The sequence below is a fragment of the Microcaecilia unicolor genome, chromosome 1, assembly GCF_901765095.1.
Source record: "Microcaecilia unicolor chromosome 1, aMicUni1.1, whole genome shotgun sequence".
Classification (NCBI taxonomy): Eukaryota; Metazoa; Chordata; class Amphibia; order Gymnophiona; family Siphonopidae; genus Microcaecilia; species Microcaecilia unicolor.
Window position 1 is genome coordinate 158,906,876 of NC_044031.1, and position 10,123 is coordinate 158,916,998.

General features: G+C 42.4%; 1 protein-coding gene across 1 annotated transcript; it reads right to left on the reverse strand.

Moving 5' to 3' along the window:
* Positions 1 to 2,594: 2,594 nt before the first annotated feature.
* On the reverse strand, positions 2,595 to 5,159 carry SP8 (Sp8 transcription factor). Its single transcript, XM_030189963.1, has 3 exons — positions 5,139 to 5,159; positions 3,374 to 4,184; positions 2,595 to 3,301 (listed from the first exon to the last, which is right to left on the reverse strand). The coding sequence occupies exons 1-3, from the start codon at positions 5,157 to 5,159 to the stop codon at positions 2,595 to 2,597; spliced, it is 1,539 nt and encodes a 512-aa protein (XP_030045823.1).
* Positions 5,160 to 10,123: the final 4,964 nt, after the last annotated feature.

Below are 10,123 nucleotides of genomic sequence, written 5' to 3' on the forward strand. Positions count from 1 at the left end.
TGCCCCAGTATTGCATATCATCTTGAATCATAACACTTTGATGATTTCTTATCATCTGTAGAGCCCAGAAGCACAAGGGGTCCTCTTACTGGGGTTCTGCCTGAAAGTCTTTAATAAAAGGGGGCCATCCTTCCAATAAAAACGGACCTTAAAATGAATAATTTGTAGCTTAATCATGACAAAAAAATCTCAAATGCTAAATTTAGTAATTTTCGAATTTTATATATCTGGGCATGTTGTTACAGTAGAATGTATATACAACCACTATGAAATATATTCAAGGCAGATTGAACAAAACTTCCTTGGTTTTCATTTGGTTTGATAAGCCACATTGAGCCTGCAAATAGGTGGGAAAATGTAGGATACAAATGCAACAAATAAATAAATAAATACATAAATCAATAAATATGTTTAAAAAGCAAAACGATTTGTAATTGGGGGTTTCATTCTACTAGAACCCTATCATTTAAACCTACAGAATTTCTTATGGCTTTTATTCAGTGTGCAATCGTTGAACTCTCCTAGGCAACATTCAGTGATCTACTGTGAAAAAACTCAGCAATTAACTGACCTACACTTGAGATTTTTTTTTAATCTGGAGTTTATTAATACCATTATTTAAAATATTACAAATAATCCAATTACATTTCATGCATTTAAAATGCAATCTAAAATGTTCCAGTGAAAGGTTTTCCATTTCAATGTGAAATATCCAAATTATTTCAACATTACAATGAGAAATACAGTTTGCATCATTTTGCAAACCATAAAGGTTGTGTCAAGAGTGTTTACAAACAATTACCAATATTTTTCTCTCTTATTTTTAAATTCCAGGAAATACACATAGGCCAGTCAGTTCAGTTTCACTTGGACAGTTTATTTAATACATGGGTTTTGGCCAACCCACTTAAGAAATAGAACTCTCACTTTCACTATAACTGAACGGCCTGCAAATGCAAATAAGTACATGCTCCATTAAATTAAATGTCATTCAACATTTATCAAATATCGTTTGCGTAGTTACAGTTTTATACCTATCTAAATTCATATTGAAGCAAAAACTATATCCTGAAAGTGCGTTATTTTGATATACACCTCAAGAAACAAGCCCCAAAACAGCAGTTAACTAGGGCTGCAACAATAACTCTTAATAATTTCTTGTGACAAAACCCCTCAAAAGTACTTTAATATATTTTCAAATATTTACTGGAAGTAATTTACAAGAAAAATACTATACAAAATTGTCCAAAATCGTCTCCTGGACGACTGCATCTCATACTCATACATTGGTGGAGTTATATATTTAATTAAAACTAAACTAGGTTTCCCCGTTGTAGAAATCAAAGGCTGTTTTTCGAAAAAAAAAAAAAGTGGGGGTGTCTCCTTTTTGGCATTGGAACGATAGCTTCGTTTGAAAGTAATGAAAGCTTCTTTAGTTTTGTTTAATTAGCTCAAATCACACACAAAAAGTTTCATCTTTAACATTTTCAAATACCTTTTGCATGACTGTACGGAAAGGTCTATATGGATAGTTCTATTGGCCTCAGATGCAGAGATTGAACTTCCGTTGGTGGTAAAAAAAAAAAAAAAAAAAGACACTGGTGTGGACAGACAATGCAAACAATTGCACGGAACACACTCACTGGGTCCAGTTCCACCAGAAAAAAAAAATCGGGTCTTTCTCCTCACCTCAGCCTTGAACCAATAAGTATAATTTAAACTCAGGAGTTCATCAGACTTTTGAAACAAAGATTTCTTTGTGATTCATTGTAATGTAAGTACCCTAGAAATATAGTTTTAAACATTTCCACTCACAAAGCTTCACAGATGACCAATATGCTCCAAAACTTCTTCTCAGTCTCACAGCCTTTGTTTATTTTTATTCTAGATCATCAAAAAGTCATTCTAGAATCTCTTAATCCACAAAATTTCATATGAATAATTACACAGTTTAAAACAATGTGTAGGAAGATTTCTTTCACATTTTGATTGATTGAAATTTTCATTTGACGTTTTATGGATTAGCAGCTAGAGTTGACTTTCAGAATAGAAAACATTCATACTTTACAACTATTTGTGTGTAGATCCTCTCATTTTAATAATAGTTAAAATTAAAAGAAAGAGAAGTGGCGTTGATGTTCATTTGAACGAAATAATTGGGACAAAAAAATAAAAAGAGCAAAGGCATAGTTTCTCGAATTAAAATTAACCAGAACTTTTTCAACTAGGACTTGGCAATTGAATTCACTCTCTCCCAAGATATACCAACAGATTAAAGTTTGTCCTTAGGTACCTCCTCGGCTACTTCAACCAGGCATGTAAGAAGGCGCTTGTTTTTGACAACTTCCACGAAATGCTTTTTGTTTTGGGGTGCCACTTTAACTTTTGTCGTTGCTCTCAAGTTTCTTATTCATTCGTGCCTGCCATTGATTAGAAAGCAGAAGCCCAAACTCCAAAGTTATCCACGAAACCACCGTACTTTTGTCTTACTTACAAAGAGTCGAGAGTCAGAATGTCCCGGGCAAAAGAGGAGGAGAGTGGGGAACAGAGAGCGTAAAAGCTAGTCAAAGGTTGCGGTGCCAGGGCAGTTCTTCTCACTCCAGTCCATTATGGTGCCCGGGCTCGGGCGGCTGTAGCAGCTCTGGGGAATGGCAGGGCGGGCTGCCGGAGGCGCTGTGCTCGCTGTCAGTGTCGCTGCCTTTCTTGCCCAGCGGGCCGCCGCTGCCTCCTCCGCCCCCTCCTCCTCCTCCGCCGGCGCTGTGGGTTTTCACGTGCTTGCTGAGGTGGTCGCTGCGCATGAAGCGCTTGTTGCACACGGGGCAGGCGAAGCGCTTCTCGCCCGTGTGCGTGCGCAGGTGCCGCTGCAGCTCGTCAGAGCGGGTGAAGCGCTTGCCGCAGAAGAGCCAGTTGCAGACGAAGGGCCGCTCGCCCGTGTGCCAGCGCAGGTGCGCCTTCAGGTGCGACGTCTTGCCGTACACCTTGCCGCAGCCCGGGATGTGACAGCTGTGCAAGCCCTTGCGCCTCAGGCTCGCGCCCGCCGGCCCCAGCCGCTCCGCTTCCTGGCAGTTGGGGCAGTCGCACGTGGCACGACCAGAGTAGCGGCGCGCGGACGACGACGAGGAACGCGGGGAGCCGCCGAGGGGCGCGGAGGGCACGGCGCCCAGCATGGTGCCGCCCGTCAGGGGGGGCTCGGCCGGGTACGAGCCGGGCAGCACGGGCTTGAAGCCGTCCATGAGGTGGTGGTGGTGGTGATGGTGGTGATGGCCGGGGCCCAACAGGTGCGAGGGGGTACCGCCGCCGCCTCCCCCTCCTCCAGCCCCCACGCCGCCACCGCCGCCTCCACCACCCCCTCCTCCCCCTCCCCCCGTCCCGCCGAAGGCCGCGTGGCTCAGGCCCGTGTAGTCCGTGCCGTAGCCGCCCAGGGGCGAGTGCAGCGACGCCTGCAGGCCGGCGGCGGCAGCGGCGGCGGCGGCCGCCGAGTGCAGTGAGCTCTGGAGCGCCGCTCCGCCAGTGTTCTGCACGTCGATCCAGCCGGCGGCTGTGCCCACGTCCCACCAGCTGGAGGCGCTGCCCGCTGCCGCCGCCGAACCCACCACTTCGCCAGGGTGCGAGGGCTTGAACCAAGACTCGTAGGGGTGCGCCATGCCCACGCGCGGGTAGATGCCCTGCAGGCTGTCCACGGACGCGTGCACCTTGGAGATGAAGACGGGCTGGTGCGCTTCCTGCGGCGCCGAGGAGCTGCCCGCCGGCGCCTGGAACACCGAGTAATCATTAGCGAAGGGCGAGGAGGCAGCGGGGCTGCTGCTGGACGTCAGCGAGAAGGCGCTGGAGCCGGCCGGGGAGGCGCCGCAGCTGAACGAGTCCGAGACCAGTGCGGCGGCCGCGGCCGCCGCTGCTGCAGCCGCTGCCGCCGCCGAGCCGCCCCGCGATCCTCCACCCCCTCCTCCGCCGCCGCCGCCGCAACCCGAGGACACGCCGAAGCCCGCCGCTAGGCTGGAGCCCAGGTTGCAACTGCCGCCGCCCGTGGAAGAGGAGGACGATGAGGAGCGTTTCCAGGGGTGGAAGCCCTTGCCGAAGGAGGACGAGCTGTCCGACAGCGAAGAGGGCGACGGGCTGGGGCTGCCGATCTTGTTGCAGGTGGCTGCCAACATGGCCAGAGGAGTCGAGCCTAACCTCGGTTCTTCCTGGGAAAAGAAACAAAAACAAGGAAACATGTTTAAGCAACAGTAATTATAAGTATGTGGTAGTGGGGAGGGGGGTGAGAAAGGCGTTTATTATTTTAATAATCTATTTTAAGAACACCTACAAGGAAAGAAATAAAATAAAGCGCTCCCGTTTCTAGCTCTGTGCACAAGTATAACTTACTGCAACCGACCCACCCTCAAGAAGCCAAACCCAGCTCAAGGCATTGGAAGCCAAAAGACTTTTCATGAAACATAGTTATTTTCTAAAACACAGTTCATTAATAAAAGTTCCACTAAAGCATTTTCATTTTTGAGGGCCAGCATCTCTTTCTTCAACTAACAAGAAACAAACAAAAAGAAAGAAATTGTGCGTGAAGTCGAAGCTCAAAGCGTTACATCATTTTTATCCCGAACAGTTCTCCCAAATGTCAGCCTCAGTCTACTGGAGTCTTACCACTACTACCACCTCCTTCTCCTACAATAATAGTAATAATAACAATAATAATAATCATATGCCCAGTTTAAAATCGTTTCTTTGTAAGGCCAAAGTAAAATATATACATATTTTAAACAAACTTTAGATATAGAAAAATACGTACAAACGACGAGGTGAACATACCTGTGAAACGAGACGGTGAGATATATAATATACAGATAGACTGATAGCCTTTACAAAAAAAAAAACTGCAAAAACAAAATTCACAGGGCAGCTTTCAGCAGTCACGTAACAGGCCGCTTCTCCGTAGGAACGCGCTGTAGGTTGTTTGTACAAATGCCCTTAAAACCTTATTCTGACTGAAGTGACTCTGCCCCCTTTTCGCTTTCTTTTTTCAAGTTGCTTGTGCTAAAAACTCAATAGGAGACTGATAGCCCTGTCTTGACCGGGGCTATTTTAACCCCTCCAATCGGCTATAAAGGAACTAATTAAACCAGCAAGAAAATCCTTAGACTCACCCCTAGAAGTGAAGTTGCCATCACAAAAGTGCCCTCCTCAGAGGATCTTTTTTATATTTATAAATCAGAGCAGTGTTTTTTTTTTAGAGGTGTGCAATACAATGATCAGTTCCGCCCATTCCACCACAATTGTAGCTCCTCTCAGGCTTTGAAGTACCGCTGAGTCCCAGCCAGCCAATCGGCGTCCTCGCAAGACCGCTCAGACACGCTGCTGCGTGAGGTCATCAACACACTAAACACTTTCAGCTCCAGCACCCTGCACCCCTCTCCGACCGCCTCCAAAAGGCGGGGAGGGGAGAGAGACAGACAGAAAGAAAGAGAGAGAGAGAGAGAGAGAGAGAGAGTTTTAAGGGACAGTAGTTAAATACTCAGTCAAACGTGTTTTTCCCCCCCGTCTTAGTTTTTTTTTTCTTCCAATCCCTAACTCACAGCCTCGGTCTACATAATACTGCCGAATGAATGTCACTTCTTTCGTGCATCAGGTTTCTGTCTCCAGCAGTTTTCCTTTTTCTCTTCCCATCCCAGAAGCTGAACCAGCGGAACAGAAATTACATAGGTCGTGAGAGGGCAATTTTGTCTCCATATGATTGTTTTTGGCATGTCTGTCTCTCATAATCGACAGAGTAAATTTGTGATGAAGGAGATTTTCAATCTATCCGCGTGGGGGGGGGGGGGGGGGGGGGAGAAGGAAAGAAAGATTTACATTTTTTGGCGTACATTTCCTCCTTGGAGAAAAGGACATACATTGCTACTGAAAACATATACACGTATTCTTTAGTAAATATCACGATACCACACACAAGTTTTCCTCCGCTGTTTTTCAAGTAGTTATTTGGGTTTTTTTGGGGGGAGGGGGTTCCATTTCTCTCTTGATTTTCTGACTCGAAAAACCTTCACAGTCTTGATTATTTTCTTGTTTATGTTATATGTATCTAGATTTATATATCTAAAATATCTATAAACATAATTTTTGAGACATACTTTTAAAATTTTATTCCAGATTATTGCCATTTTACAGGTGATCATCTTTCTTTTTAGTTAAAGTTCACTTCAAGTAGAGTTCTTAGGAGGCTTGGATTTCAGATCAACGTTCTTTCCTATACATTTATAATTATGTAAAATCGTAATAGGGATTTTTACCTCCCGATCGCGAGCGTTATATTTCCGTAAGTAAAGACCCTGTACCAGGAGTCTTGACTGCCCAAGCACGTTTTCAATTATTAAGGGCGCTGCAGTATCCTATAATCTAGCAACATAATGTTGGTTCTATCACATGAACTGGAAAGTTGGGTGTTATCATTTGGCTACATTATATTAAGAAAGTCGAAATTGTCGAGGTTTTATTAGTCTGATTGTCCTAACGCTACATCATATCTATTAAGAGGGCGAGGTATATAACCCATATTATCATACTTTAAAGAAAGTGTGAAGTAAATTAATGAACTGCTTTCTTTCTCTGAAGGTTGACGGTTAACATAAATGTCGTGTTTATCTCTCCGAGCTGTTCTGAATGATTTTAGCCTGTTGAGAAGGCGTGACAGGACAGCCCAGAAGGAGGAAGGGGTGGGGGAAGGAGGGAACTCCGTTTAACAAATAAAAAAGAATTAACTCCATTGCTTTGGTCTCCTTCTGTAATGATATTCATTTCCCAGAGTTAATGCACACTTGTTTAAATTTCAAGTTTCTTCTGATCAATACAGTTGCGTATATATTAAAAAAAACACACACACATTGCCTTATGTATGTGTATGAGAGACACTATGCATATATTTGTTTTTTTTCTTCCTAATGTTTGAGCCATAAAAAAAAAAATCTGCACCTAGGATGAATTCTAAATACTATGCTAAATATTTTATATGTTTATTTCGTTTTTACATTGCATTTATATCATGCTTTCTTTAGCCACTTTAGTTATTTTGCAAACGTTGTGTAATGTATTTGCATTTTTACACTAAACAGGAAAATCACAAAGAGGATTATGCAGTTTATTACTCAGTGTTAACTAAGTGGAAGTTCTACATATCCATCCAACTAAAAACATATCCAAAATATTTTTTCTTTGTTCATGTTACTGTAGAAGCACGTTTTCTTTTCGTTTTCAAGACCAAACATTATTATTATTCGTTTCTTTGGTAAAAATTAAACGGGTTTCACCATTTTAATATTTTGTAGCCAATCGGAAGCGTCTTTTGAAAAGAAAAGTATTTAATGTTAGATCAGGTATGTAAAATATTCAAGTTACTGTGCTGTGATTTGAGGTGAATATGAACTTTTTAACATAGGTTAGTGAATGTGAAGGCTGAATAATTGTAATTTTGTGCAGAAAATATACATAAAGCGAAGTATATTGTACCATTTCTGGATCATTGCTTTAACTAACACGCGTCTCCAATCAACCCCACCACATCCCATCTCACTAGATACTGTAAATCTAAGAAAGAGGAGTTTGGTAAATCGTAGATCACATAAGGAAAGTTATTCAACTTTGCCTTTGCGACAAAAATGTCACAGAACGATTGTCTTGTAAAATATTGGATAATATTAATAAATATATAAATAAAAAAAATGTCACAGAACACTTTGAAAACATGCATATTGAAGTAATATTCTTGCAGGTATTTGGGAAACAACGGCACACAAGTTGTTCTCTTCTCCCACCACTGAAATTAATTAAAACTTTCTTTCCCCTGTGAAGTTTAATGCACTATACTAGATGAATGTCTGTGTTGTTTCTCGAAAACCTGTGAGATCCACTCTCAATAAAGCTTAAATCTATTAGCATTCAGTCTGCATCTGCAGCATAAATTTCATTTGAATTTCAAATTTAATAAACCAGGAGGTTTTTAATCATCCCTGGTTTTATTTGTTTGATATTAACATGCTTATTGACCGGGTCTGTTGACCAGTTTGATCATTACAGGACAGCAAAAAGTTAATTAAAACGACCACAGCTCCTTAATCATATCATCTGTCTCATCCATGTCGCTCCCTTTATTACAGGCTATGATGGATAGTCTCCCAGATTAATTTCTCTGTTTCTTCGATTTGGACAACAGCTTTTGGGACCTAATTTACATCCTGGGAGCAACCTGTCCAAGTATACCTAACACCTTGCAGCTACAATATCCATTAGCAATCACAGAACTTTGAGCAGATATAGCTTATGGTAACCCTTGTCTTCTGTCAAGATGTACTGACACAAGCGTTGGCACTGGATTTGTGAAACTAAGAAATCTCAACACTGGCAAGGGTTATCTCATGCACAATGGGTTTAGGTAGACAATTCAGTCTATCCTTTCAGAAAATTAAAATACCACTTTTTCAGGAACGATTGAGCTGACATGGAAAAAAATCTGCTCTTGCAAGGGAGGGGGTTGGGGAACCACATACAGACATAGACACACCGAATTTGGCGCTTAATCGAAAATATGCTGACTTATGAACGGGAGGAATCAGTACAAATTAACACATCGGTTTTTCATTTTTCAACCATGTTGGCTTTCGACCTTCTCACTTCATTGTCACTTCTACTGAAAACTCTTCTGTACTAAAATGATTTGTTAAATATATGTGACATAGGGTTTGTTTTGACTGACCTCAGCCGGGGGGGAGGGAGCTGTCTATCCTCCCCCCCCCCCCCCCCAAATGTTGCTTTAGTTTCAAAACGTGCTGAAAAAAATCTCTGCATGGAATGTAAGGTGCCAGTGGAAAGACTTGCAGGCGGCGGGGGGGGGGGGGGGGGGGGGGGGGGAGGGGAGATTCTTAACATGCTTGCACGTATGAATTATGCTCAAGCAGCCGGGAACATGCATCAGGTTTTACTGTCTGGTGAATGAAAGGGAACTCCAGGTCGTCACAGGATGGCAGGGAAAATGTATACAGAAAAGATTACAGTATCTAAACATTAGCAGTGCCGCTCGATGAAAAGGGTGCCTTGCAAAATTACAGAAATTCGTTGATTCCGGCTAGTCACAGTGTGCATCTTGTCAAAGCATGTGCTCTTTCTTGTGTTTTATTTTCCAGCACCTATATCTCTTATTACAGCGTGCTACGCGGTTCTAACATAACATATTAAGATTTTTTTTCTATCCCTATTAGGCATAGTATCATCATTTGAAAATATCTTATTGCAAAATCAAGGAGGTGGAATTTTTTTTTTTCTATCCAAAAGATGTTGTTCATTGTGTCCATACAACCAAAAGTAATTATTAAAAGTGTCATCGCTCTTTATAGACCTGAGTGGCCTTCATTTACTGGATCATTTGAAATGTTATACCAGTGGTCACATATGGGAAATCTTTCCCTTCCAGGCAGAGTAGGTACAAAGGAAAGATCGGCGAGGCTTCACCAACATGCGTGTGAGCGTATAACCCAGAAGCATGTGCATAGGCACACACACATACATCTGTCTGTCTGCAACATCATACAGTTATGCGTTTATCATGTGTTTCAATATGTATCCAAATTAAACCACTCCATATAATGCATTGAATTCTACAGATGAGACAGTGAGGAACAGATTCGAGTCTCAAGGCTGATCAGGTAAGCAAAGTTAATATATTCTGTATATATGATAAAAGTGAAACTGTGTGTGTGTGTGTGAGAGAGAGAGAGAGAGAGAGAGAGAGAAAGAGTGATCAGGTAAGCAAAATTAATATATTCTGTATATGATAAAAGTGAAACTGTGTGTGTGTGTGTGTGTGTGTGTGTGTGTGTGTGTGTGTGTGTGTGTGTGTGTGTGTGTGTGTGTGTGTGTGTGTGTGTGTGTGTGTGTGTGAGAGAGAGAGAGAGAGAGAGAGAGAGAGAGAGAGAGAGAGAGAGACTGCAAACGCTCCTACATGTAACTACACATGAACAAGAACTAGAGAGTTGAATGGAGAGGTGTTCTTGTTTTTCTTAACAGATTTGTTTTCGCTGATTTACCATTATATCTCACTTTCTCACAGCTAGCACTTACAGTTAAAACTACTAAATTCCTATCCTCA

What these genes read in the sequence shown, in the direction of transcription:
- SP8 (XM_030189963.1), bottom strand. Translation starts at nt 5,159, where the DNA reads ATGGCAACTTCACTTCTAGGG. An exon ending in TGGCAACTTCACTTCTAGGG is followed by an intron (nt 4,185 to 5,138) that starts GTGAGTCTAAGG and finishes TTCTTTTCCCAG; the next exon opens with GAAGAACCGAGGTTAGGCTC. An exon ending in CCTGAGCCACGCGGCCTTCG is followed by an intron (nt 3,302 to 3,373) that starts GCGGGACGGGGG and finishes GAGGAGGGGGAG; the next exon opens with GCGGCGGCGGTACCCCCTCG.